Source organism: Rattus norvegicus, chromosome 1 (genome assembly GCF_036323735.1).
Source record: "Rattus norvegicus strain BN/NHsdMcwi chromosome 1, GRCr8, whole genome shotgun sequence".
In the NCBI taxonomy this organism is placed as follows: Eukaryota; Metazoa; Chordata; class Mammalia; order Rodentia; family Muridae; genus Rattus; species Rattus norvegicus.
In genome coordinates, this window is record NC_086019.1 from 149,276,820 (window position 1) to 149,299,722 (window position 22,903).

General features: G+C 33.8%; 1 protein-coding gene and 1 long non-coding RNA gene across 3 annotated transcripts in view; both read right to left on the reverse strand.

Moving 5' to 3' along the window:
• Positions 1-642: 642 nt before the first annotated feature.
• Positions 643-1,566, reverse strand: Or13g1 (olfactory receptor family 13 subfamily G member 1). Its single transcript, NM_001000540.1, has one exon. The coding sequence runs from the start codon at positions 1,564-1,566 to the stop codon at positions 643-645; it is 924 nt and encodes a 307-aa protein (NP_001000540.1).
• A 4,393-nt stretch (positions 1,567-5,959) lies between these two features.
• Positions 5,960-22,903, reverse strand: part of LOC120099875 (uncharacterized) — a 50,490-nt gene continuing 33,546 nt past the window's right edge. For both annotated transcript variants that reach the window (XR_005499286.2, XR_005499287.2), the window contains exons 2-5: positions 8,964-9,084; positions 7,894-8,043; positions 7,579-7,642; positions 5,960-6,442 (exon numbers count right to left, since the gene is read on the reverse strand). This is a non-coding gene — a long non-coding RNA (uncharacterized LOC120099875). The remainder of the gene's footprint in view (positions 6,443-7,578; positions 7,643-7,893; positions 8,044-8,963; positions 9,085-22,903) is intronic.

A 22,903-nucleotide genomic window follows, 5' to 3' on the forward strand; every position in this document is an offset into this window, starting at 1 on the left:
CCTTGGCTACTAACACTGCAGTGACATGCATATGTGGACATGTCTATATTTTATATCTGTGCTGGGTTTTTGAACACAGGTACTATTCCTTCCACAGCAAACATTCTTGTCTATAAATCTATATCACCAGCTTCTCACCATGAGAGTTTTATGTTTCAGTCTTTACTTCTTTTATGTATCAAATATATGGTTTGGTTTTCAGTCATGAAATAAAAATAAAACACTTAATTATTTTAATAAAATTTTTATAATATTTTAATGGATTGTTTAATAGATTCTGAAATTTTCCAATTATTTAGATCATCTGTAAGCCCAAAATCTGAATATATCTCGTGTGAAAAGTTCATTTTTCTATATGACTATATTGGTGAAGAGGTGTTCGCTGAAACTAAAGGAAGCACATGAGTTGGTGCCTTAAAGTATTTGAAATGGCCCTTTTGATATTGCTTATATATTCTAATTGATTATCATTGCTATATATGAATTCTACTCTGGATCAATTCTGTGACTTTTTAAAACAGAAATGGATTTTAGATACCACACTTACATGTGAAGTGGGTACTCATAAAAGAAAAGATATGAATTTGAGATTTTACAGGAGATGATTTTACTGGACTAAGTTTGTATTCCACTCTGAAACCATTAACCTTTTAGAAATGCAAATACTTTCCTAATTCCTGACTGCATCTCCTTGTTTCTAAAGCTGTATACTATTGGATTCAATGTAGGAGTTACTAAAGTATATAGTGCAGCTACTACCTTGTCTTTCTCAAAGGTATAGCTGGATGCAGGTCGAATGTAGGTGTAGATTACAGGAGAATAGTAAAGGGACACCACCATGAGGTGAGATGAGCATGTAGAGAAGGCTTTCTTCTTGCCTTCCGTGGTACGGATGCGAAGAATAGCAGCAATAATAAATCCATAGGAAATGCAAGTTAGAGTGAAGTCTCCCACAGCAAGTGTGATATCAGCAACATACACCATCACCTCATTAACTCTTACAGGACTGCAGGACAAAGCAAGCAGTGGGGGTATTTCACAGAAGAAGTGATCAACGGTATTTGGCCCACAGAAAGTCAGCCTTAGAATAAGACCAGTGTGAACCCAGGAATTGGTTACTGCAATAGCCATGACAATGCTGAGCAAGGCTACACATGTATAGTGGTTCATAATAGTACTATACCGAAGTGGGAAGCAAATGGCCACATAGCGGTCATAGGCCATGGTAGTGAAGAGCACCATCTCAGCCCCTAAGGACCATGTAAAAAAGAAGAGCTGGGACATGCAGCCCCCATATGAAATCGAATTTTCTGAAGTTAACATTGTTCCCAACATTTTTGGGATGATGCTTGTAGTACAGATTATGTCCACCACAGCCAGGGCCAGAAGGAGAATATACATGGGTGTGTGCAAGGTGGTGTTATAGATTATGGCAACAACAATTAGCAAATTACCAAGAAGAGCTACAAGGTAGATACAAAGGAAAACAATGAAAAGTATTCCCTGAAGTTCAGATTTTTGAGTAAGTCCCAAAATCATAAACTCATTAACAATGCTGAAGTTCATTGTGCATGAGTGGTTACACAGAAACTAACTATCAGTGTGATCAGTAGAGAGTCAAAGACTGTTGAACATGATAATTTGGGGTGTATGATGTTTCACTATTGGTGTGCAACTTTGTAGCATAATTTTCTCTATGACAGAATACCGATTTCCAGGCAATACCCTCTATTCTCCAGATTCCATTCTCTGATTTCTTTTCTTCCATGGATAACTTAAATAAACTGCAGGCAATAATGAGCATAAAAATAGAAGAAAGATCATATTATCAATACTTTTAATATTAACATTTTACTTGACATTTGCCTGAATATAATTTTAATTTCCAGTCTGTCAATATAGAAATATGACACAAAAACACATATTCTAAAAATTTAGTTGAGTAAACAATGTTGTTTAGATGACTCTGTTTGACAAATATATAAGAAAGATATTTGAAACCGTAAAAATCAATGAGAATAAATGTAATGAATATGAATAAAAAGAATCCATTTAGCATACTATCTTGAGTTGTATCTTGAAATCCCAGATAGACAGACTTACTGTACTCCAAACACTCATACAAATATTCAAATGGTTTTGGTATAGTTTTTTAGGTCATGAGTAAATTGAATAAAATATGTAAAATAATTGTTGCCATGAAATTCAAGGTAATGCCATTTTTAATATCCTAGTTATATATCATATAACTTCCATGGGTTCATAGTCTTCTACCAATCTTGGAATAAACAGATGCAATATTCTATTTAAAATTAATCAGTGTTTCTTCAGAATAGTCAAAGAAGAGATGAGGGCAAAATATAGAATCAGTGCACTATATTACTTCTTTCCAAAGTATCTTCTTATATAATACAAATATCTTGTATTAAATTTTTGTATATTTACATTGATAGACTAACTTTTTATGCACTGTCAATAAGGCAGGTCAACTCTAGAGTTTTAAGACCACTGTGACAAGGTATTATATTAAGTGTTGCAAGAATTGTAAATCTGTTAATAAAATTTTACGTGTGATTCATATATTTATTTTACCATATTTATATAAAGGCAAAAGTGAGAAAAATTTTCTGCAAATTCTCAAACTTGAGAGGTAAGTCTTAATTCCCCTCTTTGACTAACTGATTTAGGCTTCAAATGAGTTTTTCTGCAACTGTTGAGAACAGAAGGAACAAACATAACTTTTGTTTAATCTACAATCCATTTTAGAAATCCTGAAAAATTATAATTTTCTTAGATTTAATTATAATACATTTAATTTAACCATAATATAATTATAATTTCAAGCATTCTTCAAGGTGAAGGAAGCAACTGCATGTGGGACACTGGTCCAAATAATGAGAGAAAGTCTTTACGTTTTTTCTATCTACTCATTCTTCAAAAAATTGATATCCAGAATATATCCAAAACTTGAAGACCACACACAAAAATAACAATTAGCCCAGGTAATAAAGAGACAAATAGTTTAAACAAATAACTTTGAAAAATCAATATAGATGGACAATGAATACATGAAAAATAGTTGAAATATTTAATCTGTGGAGAAAAAAAACACAAACCTCACTCTTAGTAAGATTAGTTATGTTCAAGAAAACAAACAACAAAAGTAATAATAGTAATGCAGGAAAAAGGATTCTTTATGTGTTACTGGAGTTTGGGGAAGCAATTTCTTACAGTCATTATGGAAATGACTGTTTAAGTTTCTACCATCTGATACTATTATACTACTCCTGAGTAAATAATCATTATTATTTTAGAGTGAAGATATAGTGAAGACAATTTCAATAATAATAATATGTATATACATATACACACCATGTTATTAAAATAATGGTTTTAATATTTATTATATTTGAAAATTATGGAAACTAAAGAAAGACAAAGAGTAGTCCTGGCCTAGTCAAGCAGATAGTCAAGTAAAAATTGTTACTATAATAATAAAAAATATTACTTCAAACTTTTATTTAAAATTATGATTAATTAGTAGAAATGAAATTATTTATCAATATGATTAATCCATGAAATTATTACTTACTAGTTTGCCACTAATCCTGTATGAGTCAAGGGGGGAGAGATAAAAATCTCAGTCAAAAATAAAACATAAAATTTTATAGAATCTTGTAAATTCATAAGGAGATGAGCAATTCTGCTCCTTTGTGCCACATTCAAGTTAAACTAAGGCTGAAACATCCAGATACTTATGGTTCCGGCTTCCCCAAAAAACCACTTCATTTATGCTACGGAAGCCATGGATTTCTTTGATTATACCCTATTGCCAAGCAAAATACATTCCAAGAGGCTAAACTAGGTATTATTCCATGACTTTGAGAATTAAATGAAGGCTACCTCTCAATATAAAAAATATTGTTTACATTTTTATTGTTAGAGTGTCATTATTACTTTAAAGTGAAAATATAATTTCCAACCTATAGAAAATCAAACAGCTGTCAATAGTTTGTTTATAATTCTGCAAGGGACATTAGTTATGTTTGTGTTTTACTTCATGCTTTTCACTCAGTCATGAATCCCTTGAGCTATGATATCTAGAGAAAAGAGGGCTGCCTCTGTCACCAGGACATTATATTTTGGAGAACCTAAGTGTCAAAGCGTATGCTTTGACTTATTTTCCAGAGTAATTAAATTTGCATTAGTGAATTTTGAGCAAAGAAAAATTAATAAAATTCTTTTAGAAATATGCTTTTATAAGTAGACATATGTGTTCCTTAAACCTTATATCTATATATTAGGAATTTGATATTTTTTACATTAATGTTTTAAAAGACAAATAATAATCATATGAATTTTTACACACTATGTAATAACCTATTTGGGGTAGATTTAACTGAATTAACATTACACTTTATGAAGTTACTATTTTTGATGTACAATTATTAAAAATCAAATTGGGTATATTATTATTAATTGTAACCACCAAAAAGTCCATTAAATAATTAAAAATGTTTTCTCTATACAAATCTTTACATTTTTATCCATATTTCTCTTTTCTCATACTTCTGTTTTAGCATATTTTAAAATTTGCCTTTTGTATTAGCTGAGACTGATTTTTCAAACACCAAAGAATATTTGCTAATTCAACAAGCTTACAAACTCCAAAATAAAACCAAGTATTAGACCAATTGCCTTTTCTATGATGTGTCAGGACACACAGTGTTGATGGGTGTGTTCAGTAAATGGCACTGAAAAAAACTGTCAGCCACACAAACAATGATGCCTTTTTAACTCTTATCTCACAGCATAAAAGCAGAGAATATCTGTTTTATGAACATAGGGTAAGCAAGGGTTTCTTGAATAGAGATCCCACAACATAGGCAAATGAAGCATTCGGAAGCCTGCTAAGTAAATTCTAACTCACAGCACAGGAAGTAATTAATAAAGTGGACAGAGGCCTCATTTTATAGAAAAATAAGTTCAAGCCATAACTTTCTGAAAAGGGGCCATTATTCCAAACATACAAGGAAGCAAAACAACTCAAAGGAAAGAAAGGAAATATTTTTTATAAGCTAACATATATTATTAACAGAAACTTCACAGAAGAAGAAATATGAAATTCAAAGACATGTAGAAAAGTGCTTTAAATTTCTGATCATCAAATAAATGGAAATTAAAACTTTAGTGATACAAATAGATGTGTTATAGCATATTATAAAGCTATGACCAAAATGGAATGATAACTAGGTTTAGTAAATATGAGGAAATGAACATTTATGCACTTTTTCTAAAAATATAAATTATTGATAAGGTGCCAAAATAACCTGAAAGTCTCAAAAATACAGTAAAAATAAAATTACTTGGTGGTCTAACATTTCTTCTTTTGGGAATACATTCACTCATATTGAATCAGAATGTCTAATTTTTTTTTTACTTTTATTCTCATTGCAATAATATTCACAGTAGAAGCTCTATGGAGTCAATTAAGTGCCCCTCAATGAATTAATGAACTGATGTAATATGGTACATTACACAATGAAATACTCTGCAGCTTTAAAAGAAATAAATATTGATGGTAAAAATTTAAGATCCCCTAAAAGAGATTCTATCTAAAGTTTTAAAATATGCATCTCATAGAAATACAGAGCAGAAAAGTGGTGAGCATTCATAAATATTGTCTTCAATTCTCAATATGTATTGAATGATGAAATAGAAATGAAAGGCATCACTTTGAATTTCTTTGATTATTAAATAATGACTATGAAATATTAGCTCAATTCTGGGAACACATGAAAATATAATTAAGATTTTTATTTAGTCCCATTGAATATTGTTTTTAAAATTGCCATTTTAGTAAATGAACTTGGAATTTTAATGTAAAAATGATTGATAATTTATTATTAATTATTAGTGACAAATAGTAATTTTGGTTTGTATATTCAATGGACATTTTTTCTCACAATATTGCTAAAAATAGTGAAATGGAAGTATCATAAAGAAAGAAAGTAGGTTTGTGCAATAATTTATATCTCAGTCAATTCTGCTTACAAGGAACATACATTTTTGAGCAAATTTTTAAATGTAACATTTCTTACTATTTACTATAGTTTTGTATTATGTTATATTGTAATGAGTATAATAGATGGTCCCATTTTGGAGTTAACTGAATAATAAAATAGCAAAATAATAATTTTATAAAATGATAGGTATATTGTATAAAAATTGTGCTCAGTAATAGCATATTTAATTTGACTGTAGGATCTGTAACCCCTTGGTCATAACTTTGTCCTGGCTCAGTCTTACCTGAAATGTGTCTATGTTTACCAGTGACACGGCTCTTCATATTTCCTGCATGCCTTCTTCATACAGAGTTCTTTTTCTTCTGGCTTCTACTTTGAGGTCATATAAATGTAGTATTCTCTTCACAAATAAGCATCTTTTGAAAATCATGAAACAGAGTAGAAAAATTACATGATAAAAACATTGAAATTAATAGGTAAGAAGGGTGGAATATAAAACTATATTCCAGAATGTGGCAACTGGTTTCCTAAAGAGAGAGTGATGGCTTACAGATACACAAGTTTATTTCTGTGAAATATAAGAATATTGAATGTGTAGATACTATTATATTCCAAGAGGTTATCTTGTGGATAGTCAATAGGAACAAATCGCACTTCTAAGGGAAGAAGTGATATGTAGAATTCATTTACTCTCAAAAAATATCCCGAATTCCAGCAAGAGAATTAATTTGTAAGAGACACTTATGTTATCAATCTTGACATGATAATAGTTTTAAAATTCTTTGTTTTCAAAATATATTGATTTAGCTAACTATATCAAGATTTACCTTTCACTATTAGTTGATCTGTGAGAAAATATAAAGTCAAGCAATATCTATAACCACAGAGATTACTTAAATAGGCTTGTTTTCAAATGATTACTGCAAAATGCTGAGAAAATAGTGGCAAACTCTGCCCAGTTGGGCAATTTCAAAGCCTACTTGTATTTTAAGGATACTAGGTCACAGAGTATTAAAACAATAGTTGATTTCATAGTGATATATTTTTTCTTTAATTCATAAAGATATCTATTTAATCATAGGATAAAATTACGACCCACAATATTACTGTCCTTAGTTTATATAATAATAATTTTTCATATTAATAGACTTAGCCAACATGCTCATATCATACAGTGACTATAATGACATGGGTATCTGGATCCACAACATCTAATAACAACATGTAATCAATGCACCAAAGTTAAGTAATTAACAATTCCTAGATCTCAATCATCCTGCATCATTTCTGCCATTTCTGCCTTTAGATATTTTCAGCATCACTGCTGTTATAATGGGCATAAGCACACTTGTAGAGGGCTGCCCACCTAAGATGCTACAAGCATAAAACAGCAGTCTTTGAGCTTTCATTGAAATCAGATAGAGGAAATTATTCTGTCTGTTCCTATTCTTGAGTGATTTCTGTCAGACGCCTACATTCTAGACAGTTCTCTAGTAAGCACTGTCAAAAGTTCACATTTAAGCATTTCTTAAAAACATTTTCTTTAGCTTACCTTCTGTCATTGTGAATCACTAACACAAAGGAGGTTCCTGACCTTTATAGGTTTCAAAGTGAACCTGGTAAATTAAGAAGTTAAGATATTGACTCGATAGAAAGAATGTAACTTATAAAAATAAAATAAATGAGCTAATATTCATATGCTGATAAAGACCTATCATCTCAGAACTCAAGAAGATAAAGGCAGGGAGATTATAGCAAATTTGAGGCCAGCCCAGCCGGAATAATATATTTTATTCCAGTCTGATCCACAGAGGATGAACCTCCCCAAAACAAAAAGATAAAATATGCTTAATGTGACAATACTTACATACTTGTCTTGCCTTTACCCTAAATTGTCATCATCTAGGTCACACTAAAATTAGCTTGGATACTGAAGGGGCCTCTGCACTTAAAGACAATTCAGGCTCAAATTTTGGAACAGGTGAACACCACAGGAGATCTCAGGTCGTGTGCTTGTCTGTGAATTTCAACAATACACAACACTTGAAAAACATTTCTTGCTTTATTTTTAAAACAAATTTTAATTTATGAATAACCTGCTCCTGTTTTAGTCCAGAGTTGCTTATTTTTGCATCAAATAAGGGAATGAAATTTTTCCACAAACCTTTTTTATTCTGAGAGGTGTCATACTAGTTAAAAATTACCTTATCAGGTTATTGCAAGGCAGTTTTCCAACCATTCACATGATTCATAGTGTATTCATCAATGGGCATTCTTTTGAACTCCAGTCTCATGCTATTATCTACTTGTTTGTTTTTTATTTTGAGGATTGTATTCTGGAGTACTGAGAAGCATTTCCAGTTTGTTTTGTGCAAATTTTTCATGAAGAGAAAAATTATAATGTCAATAATAAGAGTAAATTTATTTTAAATTTTTGTTTGAATTAAATATAACTAAATTATAACATGCAGATAATTTTATGCCATGGTTGAATCAATAAATAAATGCATTATTTAGCTAATGAATATCCTTATTTGTGCCACAATTTCATGTTTAGAACTTTCACAAATACTCACTTCAGTGCTTGGCTGGGATGTTTAAGAAGAGGCTTGTATTAAATCAACAGAAAAAAAAAAAACTAAACACACAGACAGTAACCACATTCAGTTCCAATCCTAAGTATCTTTTCTATGATTTCTTGAACATCAGTGCCTGCATATTTATTATTCACCAGGAGTTCTAGTCCTCATTCAAATCCAGACTGCCCCAGAGACAGTGCCTTGAGCCACATTGCTTAGTACTATAGTAAAATGGATCTCAAAGGGACAATTAAAACATTCCTGTACTACATTAATAATCACAAAGTGAAATGACTTTGGTTTTTATCTCACAAGAATATAGAGTAGTGGCCTAATTAATGAGAGACATTGGACTTACCAGTGATGAAAGGGGTAAATGGGTGGACATCTTCTGGGAGTATCTGTCCCAAGGAACAGAAGTTAGAATGAGCCAGTACCTCAGTGGTTGAAATCTTGTCTTTCATATGCAAGACCATGGACTTGAAAAAAATTCCACACGGGAAAAATGTAAAAATATAATGTATAGAAAAATAATTCTAAAACATTAAGGCAACATATAAGACTTCTTTACTTATCCTTCTTATAGTCAAGCAGAGATCAATAAATTATTGGATGATATTAGTTTTTCAGTTTAATACAACAGATAACACTAATTGCAAAACCTTTCTAAAATGACTTTATTGAAAATGTCTTCTGCACATCTTTCCAATGTTCTTTATGATTGTACTCCATAAACAGACTACTTCATGGGACATACTTAAGTTAAGGTCATAACAATCCCATTTAGTTTACATGTGTTATTATAACCTACTATGGAGTGAATATAATCTTCACATTTAATATATAGGTTTACTCTATTTTTGATTCAAGAGGAAATTTACCCAAGTGAATGTTAGTCATCCTCACAGATTTTATGCTACTTCACTGACTGGATTTAATGATTAGGATTTATAATGATGTGCTATTTACAAATTTTAATCAAGTATTGTTAAATATGAGCGCAAGAAATGGAAATTTTATATAGTTTTCAATGTTACTGCATATTAAACGATTTGTCTTTAAATCAATGGCTGTTGTTGAGCCAGTAAATATAATTAACTTGTTTCAGAATTATTTTTAACACACAAAAGAACTGAATATTTTATATGATAAAAGCATGCTAACAGTGTCGTCATTTTTATAAGTATAATAAAATAATATGATATTGTAACTAGACAACTCCCTGTATTATCTGGAAAAATATCTATAAGGCAATTGCAGGTAGGTTATTTAATTAATAAAAATCACTACTCTTCTTGAACCAGATTTTAAGTACATAGGTTTCAAGCTTGTGACTCTTCATTCTGGAAGAGTATTGATTGGTTTAGACAACCCACAGTACTGCAACACTGTAGAAAACAGATTCACTCTCCCAGTACCAGAGAGTATGGCAGATCATAAGGTCAGGTAACGGAATAAATTATTTCCCACTTGATTTTACTGATCACTCATACTTCTGTATTTTGGAATCTACATTAATTCAAAGTTTTCACTATGATTTAGACATACATCAAACTTTCTAAAAAAAAACATTTGCTAGATTGAGTTAAATATCATTTGAAGCTATAATACTGTGTGCAAAGGTAACCATTTACATATTTCTTCAAGGAAATTGCATATTAACATCAAGCAATTGCCTTTGCTTATTTGAGCCATTTCATCAATGTCAGAGTTCTAATGGTTGATACTAATTAGGTTAATGGTATCACAAAATTTCACTCCATTTTAATGATTATCATCCTCTTTCTAAACCCTTTCACACTTTGTCCCTATAGAGAAATACACAAGGTGAACTGTCGATTATGTGCATGCATAGAATTATAACTGGGAAAGGCAGAAGGCACTGAAGAACTTTTAAAATCTTTATACCTTTATGTAGTTTTGTTATTCTAAGGAAACCACATATTATTGTTAATTATACATATGACAATGATTAATATATCCAATAAAGTTATTATTCCCATGCAATACAAATGTTTCATCTTTTGAGAAAAAAAGTTCCTTATACCCAAACTATGCTAGCAACAATATAATTTTGCTTATAGGATTTTGAGTTTTAAAAATTTTATATATGATTAAAGTCATAAAATAATCATATTTATAGGCCTGGCTTATTTTATTTAACATAGTCCTTTCTAGGTTGATCCAAGTTGGTGAAAATGAAAACATTTACTTCCTTCATTGTTTGTTTGTGGATCATTTATCTCTGATTTACAGCTGATAGATAGATGATGGATAATTAGAAAGATAGATTGATGGATAGATAAATAGATATTGATGGACAGACAGATAGATAAATTATAGATGCATAGACAGATAATAGATATATAGGAATCAATGGTAGATTTGCTTTACGTATGTTTTATCATCTACTTTGACTGATTTTATACATTATCTATTTAAATGATGATGAAGTCTGCATGGTGGTGTAGAAATTTCTCTGGCATGTTTGCTTTGTTTCCTTTGTATATGTCCAACATGAAAGTACTGGGTTATCATTTTATTTTTGTTACACCTTTGATTTTTTTTTGAAATTATCATACAATTACAACATTGAACTGCATTTTCCAACATGGCTGCACTAGTTTATACTTCCAAAGTCAGAGAGGAAAGAATCTTTTATCAGGTCTATTGAACACTAGGTATTTTCATCTTTCTGAAAATAGATGAGGTAACAAATATGAAGGTTACTTCTCTTCCTGGATTTAGTACATATTTCCTCAATAATTGTTAATTTTGAGCAGTCTTCACACAACTCTTGGGCATGAATATGTTCCCTTTCAATATACACATATTTAATTTGTCCACTTTCATTTAAGAGTTTTAGTTCCTTCATTGTTTTAGTTATTTACATGTTATGAATACAAGTCCTTTATTAGACATTTAACTTTTAGATTCAATCTGATAACCCATGGATTACTTGTTTACCTTGTTGGTTGGCTTCTTTGATATTCAAAAGGCTTAGTCTGATATAATGACACAACATGCTTTCAGAACTGATTCTGAATATTTTCTTGTGGCAGTGTGGCAGTTTTGCTTCTGATATTACAGACTAATTCATTTGAATGAATTTTTTGTCAATGGCATTAGATGAGGTTCTAACTCCATTGTACTGAATGTAAATATCGACGTTATCAACATAATTGGTTAAAAAGACTGTTATATTTTCATTGTTATATTTTGATTTCTTTACCAAAAAAATCTATTGACTGACTGAATTTAATTACTTATTTAATGTGTGCAACTTTACTGTAATTATATTATTTCTCCATTCTCTTTCTTTTCTTCAAACCATGCCATATATTGTCCCTTTTGTTCTCTTTTAAATTCACGTCGACAAGTGGTTGTTGACAGGAACCTGGCATAGTTGTCCCCTGAGAGGCTCAGCCAGAGCCTGGCCAATATAGATGCAGATGCTTGCAGCCAACCATCAGACTAAGTACTGGGACCTCAATGAAGCAGTTAGTGGAAGGATTAAGGGAGCTGAAGTGGTTTGCAATCCCATAGGAAGAACAATACTATCAACCAACCAGAACCACAAGAGCTTGAAGGAACAAAACCACAAATCAAAGAGTACACATGGAGGGACCCTTGGCTCCAGCTGCAAATGTAACAGGGAATTGCCTTATCTGGCATCAATAGGAGGGGAAACTCTTGGTTCTGTAGAGGCTTGATGTTCCAGCATAGGAGAATGCTAGGGCGGTAAGGCAGGAGTAGTTGAGTAGGTGGTGTAGCTACTGTATAGAAGCAGCAAGCAGGGAGGTGATAGCAAGTTTTCAGAGAAGAAATGGAAACAGGGAAGGGGAATAACATTGAAATGTAAATAAATAAAATAACCAATTAAAAAATTCCAATAGGGAGTTAGAGAGCTGAACTCCCAGAAGTGTGGATAATTCTGAGACCTCGGGGGAGACTGCACTTCCATCCACTTCTTCTCACATTCCTGACTCAAGAGGAACCTGAATCATGGCCGCTGGATACAGAAATATAGGATCAGTCATCAGCAGGAACCTGCTGGCTTCTGCCTGTGACCAAAACTGAAATAAAATAGTCCCATAACTCACTACTCCCAAATCCCATGGAGGAGAGAGCTGGACCCTCAGGAGTGCAGACAATTCTGAGAATTCAGAGGAGACAACCACTTTTTACCCACATTCCTGACCCAAAAAGAAATTGCCTAGGGCCATCTGTGTCCTCTGGGCACACGGACCTAGGAGCAATAAGGGGTAGGATCCTTCCCTGAAATGTGGTTCAGGGCTAAACAAAGAATTCACAGCTGAGGAATGCCTTATGGCTGAGAAGCACCTAAAGAAATGTTCAACATCTTTAGTCATAAGGGAAATGCAAATCAAAACAACCCTGAGATTTCACCTCACACTTGTGAGAATGACTAAGATCAAAAACTCTGGTGACAGCAAATGCTGGCGAGGATGTGGAGAAAGAGGAACACTCCTCCACTGCTGGTGGGACTGCAAACTGGTACAACCATTCTGGAAATCAGTCTGGAGGTTCCTAAGAAAATTTCACATTGATCTACCTGAGGAACCAGCTATATCTCTCTTGGGCATATACCCAAAAGATGTCCCAACATATAACAAAGACACATGCTCCACTATGTTCATAGCAGCCTTATTTATAATAGGCAGAAGCTGGAAAGAACCCAGATGTCCAATCGCTTCTCGGCCTTTTGGCTAAGATCAAGTGTAGAACCCAGATGTCCAACAGAGGAATGGATACAGAAAATGTGGTACATCTACACAATGGAATATTATTCAGCTATCAAAAACAATGACTTTATGAAATTCATAGGCAAATGGATGGAACTGGAAAGTATCATCCTGAGTGAGGTAACCCAATCACAGAAAAACACACATGGTATGCATTCATTGATAAGTGGCTATTGGCCCAAATGCTTAAATTACCCTAGATGCACAGAACACATGAAACTCAAGAAGGATGACTGAAATGAAAATGGTTCACTCCTTCTTTAAAACGGGAACAAGAAAACCCTTGGAAGGGAGGCAAATTTAGAGCAAAGGCAGAAGAAACACCCACTCAGAGCCTGCCCCACATGTGGCCCATACATATACAGCCACCCAATTAGATAAGATGGATGAAGCAAAGAAGTGCAGGCTGACAGAAACCGGATGTAGATCTCTCTTATGAGACACACCAAGAATACAACAAATACATAGGCGAATGCTAGCAGCACTCCACTGAACGGGACCCCCGTTGAAGGAATCAGAGAAAGGTCTGGAAGAGCTTGAAGGGGCTCAATACCTCATATGAACAGCAAGGCAAACCAACCATAGCTTCCAGGGACTAAGCCACTACCCAAAGACTATACATGGACTGACCCTGGGCTCCAACCACATAGGTAGCAATGAATAGCCTAGTAAGAGCACCGGTGGAAGGGGAAGCCCTTGGTCCTGACAAGACTGAACCCCCAGTGAACATGATTGTTGGAAGGAGGGTGGTAATGGGGGAGGCTGGGGAGGGGAAGCTCAAATAGAGGGCGGGGAGAGGGATGTTGGCCCAGAAAATGGTAAGGGGAATAATAATCGAAATGTAAATAAGAAATACTCAAGTTAATAAAGATAAAAGAAAAAAATCTTCCCTAAGCAACCTGCCTGAAAGCTTCAGGTCACACAAACTCAGGAGCAGCTCTCTGGTCCCAGATCCAGCTGAAAGAAAACAGGTCTACAGGAGTGCTGACACACAGTCCTACAGGAGGGTCAAGCCACTGTCAGAGACAGCAAGACAAGTTAACACCAGAGACAACCTAATGGCAAGAGGTAAGTACAGGAAACTAAGCAACAGAAACCAAGACTACTTGGCATCATCAGAGCCCAGTTCTCTCACCAAAGCAAATACTGGATATCCAAACACACCAGAAAAGCAAGATTTAGATCCAACATCACATTTTTTTATAATGATGGAGGACTTTAAGAAAGGTGTAAAGAACTCCCTTAAATAAATACAGGCAACACAAGTAAACAAGTAGAGGCCCTTAAAAAGAAAACACAAAAATCCCTTAAATAAATTTTTACAAGAAAACAAAACCAAACAGGTGAAGGAATGGAACAAAACCATCCAGGATTTAAATATGGAAATAGAAAAAGTAAAGAAAGCACAAAGGAAGACAACCATGGATGTAGAAAATCTAGTGAAGAGATCAGGAGTCATAGATGTAAGAATCACCAACGAAATACATGAGATAGAAGAGAGAATTTCAGGGCCAGAAGATACCATAGAAAACACCCTTATAGAAGAAAGGAGATGGGATGGGGGCTTTTGTCTGGGAAACCAAGAAAGGGAATAATATTTGAAATGGTAAAAAAAAAAATCAAAAAAATTAAAATAAAATCCCATTGAAAATAAAGAAATTCATGTCTTATTTTTCATTGTTACCTGCATATGTTTATTCATACATATAGTTATTCATGAATATATGTACACACTTAGTATACATATATATATATGTATATATGTATATATATATAGCTTGTTTGTACATAAATACAACTAGAATGTTACTTGTATGTCTCTCTTTATGTTTGACCATTGGTCCTGAACAACCAAATTGTATGTTCTTCCCTGAAGAAGATTATTTGTCTTCACTGAACATTCCTTATTGGTCTGTAGTACTTTGAGTAAAGTTGATGTCTACTAGTATTTCCCCTGTCCTCTTTAGTTTGTTCGTTGAAGTTGTCCTTATTCAGCTTATGCTTTGGCAATCATGTTAGTTAGACTTTATTAGCATATTTTCAGACAACAAAAATGCTCTAATATTTTTTGATTTTATAATTTACCTGAAAACATCTGATAAGGGGTCTTAGCTCTCTGTTTTTCTAAATAATTCTACATTGTCAGTCTTCTTCCAGTTATATATAGAGATAGATAGGTACATATAGATATAGATATAAATAGATATAGATATAGAAATTTTTATTATAGCTTTGTAGTACCATTTGAAAGCAGACGATGCTGCCAATTCTGTCTTCTCTAAAACATTGTGTTGAATGTGTATGTTTCCTACAGCAATATTATGCTATTTTTTTACTTCTCTCTTTTTTATTTTTAGTTTATTAATAGTTATTTTATTTACTTACATTTCAAATGTTATCCCCCTTCCTGGATTCCCAACAACAAACCCCTATCCTATCCTGCCTTCCCTTGCTTCTATGAGTGTGCTCCCCCACCCACCCATTCCCAACTCACAGCCCTGGCAGTCTCCTACACTGAGGCATCAACGCATTACAGGACAAAACAGCTCTCCTTCCATTGATGACCGATAAAGCCAACCTCTGCTGCATATGCAGGTGGAGCCATGGATCCCTCCATGTGTACTCTTTGGTTGGTGGTTTATTCTCTGGGGAATCTGGTTGGTTGATATTATTGTTATTCTATGGTGTTGCAAACCCTTTCAACTCTTTCGGTCCTTCTTCTAACTCCTCCATTGAGTTCCCCATGCTAAGTCCAGTGGTTGGCTGCAAGCATCCAAATCTGTATATTCATCACGTTCTGGCAGATACTTAAGTTCTATACTGATTGGAACTGAAAGAAATTAGAATTACATAAATTCTTCTGCATAAAAAGTGTTTATTTTTATTAACTATTCATTTGCACTATTTGTTCCCAGATTTATATAATTTTCTGTAATATACTTTATTTTCTGGCTTAAAGCTTTTTGAAGTAGTTTTATCATTTACAATGGTGTCTTTATTTTTATTTCTATTTCAGATAGATGATTGAAACTCTTTAGAAACAATACATATTAAATCTTGGAATTATATAAAAATGTATTGACTTTGGAGATGGAAAACTTTCTTCCACATCTTTATATGAGTTTTTGAAGATTACATTTTTTCTTATACTTGAACTCCTGATTTTTTGTTTTGGTATCATAACTCCTATAAGCCTTCTTCATTCTTTGACACGACTTTCCTTTTTTCTTGACTGTGATCTTTCCAACACTACCTTTACCTTCATAGAGGCATTCTTTGTTTCAAACTTCTTCCACTGATACTTTCCATTGTTTTTATTTTATTGATTGCATTTATATATTCTGTTATTTGTGTTTAAACAAGTTAAATATTTACGTTTAACATCACAGTTTAATTCATTTCCTATTTTGTGAGAGCCAAAGTTTTAAAGTGAAAGGCTAAAAACCAAGGCAGAAAAAAAAAATGTCAATGCACGCCAACATTCAGAATGTAACATAGTTGTGGCTATCTATACTAAATCAGAAATGCAATTAAGCTCATATTAAAATATCAGCACTGAGGTTAAACTCAGTGGGTCATGAAGAAAACAAACAAGACATATGTAGAAAATGAACTTGTAATAAACGGAGGGGTTTGCGGTGGTGGGGGTGGGAGTGGCCTGTTGCCAGGAAAGTGAGATGAAAGAATCAGGTATAAGGATAATCAGAAAGCCTTATGTCCATGGATCGAGTAGCCAAAGAACAAATTTAATTAAAATAAAAAGCTTGATTTCATTAAAAATGCTAATTTTCCAGAAAAATAAAAAGACCATTGGAGTTATTCTGCATGTAACTGTTATTGCTGTTGTTGTAGTGGTGGTGGTGGTAATGGCAGTGTTAATGTTGGTGGTGATGCTGTTGTTGTTGTTGGTATTGACTTCAGTTGCTGCTCTGCTCTTGCTGTTTTTGTTATTTGTGATTATTCAATTTATTCCATGAAAATATTTTCCCAATAAGTGATCAGTTATTTTTTCACTAAAAACTAAGAAAAATTTTCTTTCCTTAAACAGACACCAATATTTGATCTTCCATCATGGAATATTGGGATAATATAAATTTTGACTGCAGTGAGATACAACCTAAAGTAGTTTTTTGTTTTCCTAATGGCTAATTGTGATAGATACCTTAATAGCTATCCTACTAAATGCAATCTAATAAATCAATGCAATCTCCATCAAAATTCCATCACATTATTCACATAAATAATAAAAAAGTAGCTTTCAGCTTCCTATGGAAGCAAAATCCAAGGTATCTAAAACAATCCTGGATAGTAAAAGAACTAAGAGAGGTATCACTATGCATGATTTCCAGTTACACTACAAAGATATATAAATAAAAACATCAGGGCATTGGCACAAAAACTGATACACTGATCCTTTGGAATCTGGTGCAATTAAATTTAAGACAGACATAAATCCACACAACTATGGACAATGGATTATTAATTTAAAAATGAATCCAGAAGTATGCACTGAGAACAAGACAGGATCTTGAAAATGTAGTAGTGTTCAAACTGGGTGGCTGGAGGTAGAAGACTCCAAATAAATTCATACATAGCAGCCAGCACAAAACTCAACTGAAAGTGAATCAAAGAATTAAAAATAGAACAAGATATTTTAAACCTGTAGAAGAGAAAATGAGAAATAACCTTGAACTCATTTGTACAGGTAAAGCCTTTTTGAAAAGACTACCATTAACACAGACAAAAAGTCTCACAATTAATTAATGAAATTCATGAAACTGAGAAGCTTTTGAATAGCAAAAGACATTATTTTTTGGATAAAGAGCCAACCTATAAAATGGGGAAAGATTTTCTACCAACACACATATGATAAAAGGCTAATATTAAAAATATAATAACCCAAATAATTATACATGAAGAAATAAAAACTAACTTAAATTTTTTTATATTTTTCCTATGTCTTTATGGGAAGAAAATTTATTTTTATTATTACAGTTGGGTAAAGGAAAGAAAGAAATTAAAGACTTCCTGGAATTTAATGAAAATGATAACACAACATACCCAAATTTATGGGACACAATAAAAGCTGTGCAAAGAGAAAAACTCATAGTAGCTTGGTAAAGAAATTAGAGAGATCTTACACTAGCAACTTAACAGGACACCTGAGAGATCTAGAACAAAAAGAAGCAAACACACCCAAGGGGAGGAGAAGACAGGAAATAGTTAAACTCAGGGCCAAAATCAACCAGAGAGAATGGAAAAGAATGATACAAAGAATCAACAAAACCAAAATGGGTTCTTTGAAAAGAATAAACAAACTAGATACACCACTAGCCAAATTAACTAAAGAGTTTAGAGTCAGTATTCAAATTAACAAAATCAAGAATGAAAAGGGAGAAATTGAAAGATCCTAGCTAGAGTCTCAGGATGGCGTACCCCAGGAAACACCGATCCCGGGATGAGCCCCCAAATGAAAGATGCCCGAAGAGAGAGACCCTTACTTAAGTCTTGGGAAATCGCAGACCCCAGACACAGACAGACCATTTGGATGTAATAAGCAAAGGTGAGGTTTATTATGGAGATCTATTACGGAGATCTCAGGGCAGACATGTATCCTGCGCAGGAGACAGAGGTGTTGACCCGGACTTTTAGAAGCAAGGGTTTTTTATAGGGTGAGGAACAGGGGGAGGGGGAGAGTTGGAGCAGCTATAAGTGATTGGCTCATTCAAACATAGCAGTGAGATTACAGCACAGCAGAAGAGTACATGCTGACTGGGGCGTTCAGGATTTTAGAAGCCTGGACTGGTTCCTGTATTCCTTTTCTTTATCTTTATGGCCTGTCAGTCCTGGCTGCAGGGAGGGCCCCTCCCTGCCTGGACTTGTCTGGACTTGTTTCTTATAGTTTTTGGCTCTGAGTCTGTGGATTTTATAACTTACTCTTTATATTTTATATTTTAAAGCTTAAATCAGTATAATTTTCTTTTCAACATAACAGAAACTGAGGACATTAAAATAATCATCTGATCCTACTACAAAAGCATGTTCTCAACAAAACTGAAAAATGTAGATGAAACGGATGGTTTTCTAGACAGATGCCACATATAAAAGTTAAATCACCTTATGGGAAGGTGGTAATGGGGGGAGGATGGGGAGGGGAAGCCCATAAAGAAGGGGAGGGGGAGGGGGAGGGGGATGTTGGCCTGGAAACCGGGAAGGGGAATAACAATCTAAATGTAAATAAGAAATACTCAAGTTAATAAACATAAAAAAAAGTTAAATCAAGAGCATGTAAACTATCTAAACAGGTCCATATCTCCTAAGGAATTAGAAGTCATTAAAAAATCTCCCAAACAAAAAAGGCAAGGGTCAGATGGCTTTAGGACAAAATTCAACCAAACCTTCAAAGAAGAGCTAATACCAATATTCTTCAAACTATTACATAAAGGAACAGTACCTAATTCATTTTATGAAGCCACAATTACTCTGAAACCTAAACCACACAGGGATACCACAACAAGAGAGAACTTGAGACCAATTTTGCTTATGAATGTTGATAGAAAAATATTCAATAAAATTCCTGCTAACCCAATCCAAAAACACATCAAAACTATCTCTCAACATGGTCAAGTAGACTTCATCCCAGATATGTAAGGTATGTTCAACATACAGAAATCCATTAACATAATCCACTATGTAAACAAAAGAAAAGAAAAAAAATGCTATGATTGTCATCTCAGGAGCTGAACAAGAATTTGATAAAATATAACACCCCTTCAAGTTAAAAGTATCAGGGAGATCAGGAATTCAAGGCCCTTACCTAAACATGGTAATAGTGATTTACTGAAACCAACAGACAATATCAAATTAAATGGAGAAATATCATTTGAAGTAATCCCACTAAAATGGGACTGGACAAAGATGCCCACTCTCTCTATATCTATTCAATATAGTACTTGAAGTGCTAGCTAGAACAATAAGACAACAAGAAGAGATCAGAGATACAAATTGGCAAAGAAGAAGTTATGGTATCATATTTGCAGATGATAAGATAATATACATAAGCAATACAAAAATTCTACCAGAGAACATTTACTACTGATAAACAACTTCAAATAATAAATATAAAGTTAACTTGAATAAATCAGTAATCTTCCTTTATACAAATGATAAACAGTATGAGAAAGAAATTAGGAAAACAACTTCTTTCACAATAGACACAAAAATAAAATAATAATATCTTGGGGTAACTCTAACCAAACAAGTGAAAGATCTGTATGACAATAATTCAAGTCTCTTAAGAAAGAAATCGAAGAGGATGTCATAAATTACAGAAATCCCCCATGCTCATGTATTGGCAGAATTAACACAAAATATGGCTATTCTACCAAAGGCAATTTACACATTCAAAGCAATTCCTATTAAAATTCCAACACAAGTCTTCAAAGAAATAAAGAGCAATTGTCAAATTTGTTTGGACAGACAATAAACCCAGAATAGTGAACACAGTTCTTAACAATGAAAGAATTGCTGTGGGAATCAGCATCCCTGACTTCAAGGTATACTAGACTGCAATAATGATAAAAACTGTATGGTGATGATACAGAGAAAAAGATGTTGATCAATGTAATGGAATTGAAAACTCCAAAATAAATCATGCATTTACAAACATTTGATCTTTGACAAAGAAGCCAAAAATATACAGTGGAAAATAGAAACCCTCTTCAATAAATGATGAAGGAAAAAAAAGTGAAAATAGATCTATATTTGTCACCTTGCACTATGCTCCAGTCCAAGTAAATCAAGGACCTCAACATAAAACCAGATACACTGAATCTAATAGAAGAGAACGTGGGAAAGAACCTTGAACTCATCAACACAGGGGGGAATTTTCTAACCAGTACTCCAATGGCTCATGCTCTAAAATCAAGAACTGATAAATGGGGCCTCATGACACTAGAAAGCTTCTGTAAGGCAAAGGACATTGCCAATAGGACAAATTTGCAACCGACAGATTGGGAAAAAGTCTTCACTAACACCAAGTCCAATAGAGGGCTAATATCCAAAATATATAAAGGACTCAAAAAGCTAGACATCAAGAAACCAAACAACCCAATAAAAAATGGGGATATAGAACTGAACAGAATTTTACAGCAGAGGAATCTCAAATGGCTGAGAAGTCCTTTAAGAAATGTTCAAAGTCCTTGGTAATCAGGGAAATGGAAATCAAAATGACCTGAGATTTCATCTTACACCAATCAGAGTGGCTAAGATCAAAACCTCAGGTGACAGCACATATTGGCAAGAATGTGGAGAAAGAGGAACACTCTTCCATTGCTGGTGGGATTCCAAACTGGTACTACCACTCTGGAAACCAACCTGGAGATTCTTCAGAAAATTAGAACTAGATCTACATGAAGATGCAGTTATACTATTCTTTTGCATATACCCAAAATATGGCCCAACATGATACAGGGGCACTTGTTCCAATATGCTCATATCACAGCAGCCTTTTCCTTTTTGTGTTGTTGTTGTTTTGTGATAGCCAGAAACTGAAAACAAAACAGATGTTTCACAAGAATCAATACAGAAAATGTGGTTCATTTACACAATGGAATACTACTCAGCTATTAAGAACAGGACATCTTAAGTTTTGCAGGCAAATGTATGGAATAAGAAAATATCATCCTGAGTGAGGTAACTCAGACCCAAAAGGACATGTCTAGTATATTAGTTACTCACAAATAAGTCGATATAATCTGGAAAAAATACAGAATACCCAGAATACATTGCACAGAACTCAAAAATGTTAATAAGCAGAAAGGCTCTTGTGAGAATGTCTCAATCACACTTAGGAGGGAGAAGAAAGCAATCACAGGAGGTGAATGAGAGGGAGAAATGTGGGTGTGAAAGGGAACAGAGAGTGAAAGAGGGGAACATGATGATGTATTGAATAGGGAGAAAAGATAAAAGTCCGGAGGGTCAGCAGAAAGAATGGAAATACGCAACCTTAAGAGTTTTTGAGGTGCGGTGACCCTCAAGAATATACGAGACCTGGGAGGTGAGGTATGCTCAGGACTCAAAGGGAGGGACCTTAGATGCAATGCCTGAAAGTAGAGAGAGAGAACTTACAGAGTCCTCTTGCAGCAGAAAGACAGGGCATCAAGTGATAAAGTTGCCATCCCAAGGTAAAGGACTCTGACACCTAATTGTTACTGTCTGAAAGAACTGCAGGGACAAAAATGGAGAAAAGTCCGAGGGAAAAGAGGTCCAGTGACACGTCAAAAATGGAATCCAGTTCCAGGGTAGGTCCCAAGGCCTGACTCTATTACTAAGGCTATGGAGTGCTGACCAAAAGGGTCCTATCATGACTGCCCCCAAACGACCCAACAAGCAGCTAAAAGAGTCAGATGCAGATATTTACACCCAACCAATGAACAGAAGCTGCTGAACCCTGTTGTTGAGAAAGGGAAAAGATAGAAGTTGAGGAGGAGGGAGACCATACAGGAAGACCAGAAGTCTCAATTAACCTGTA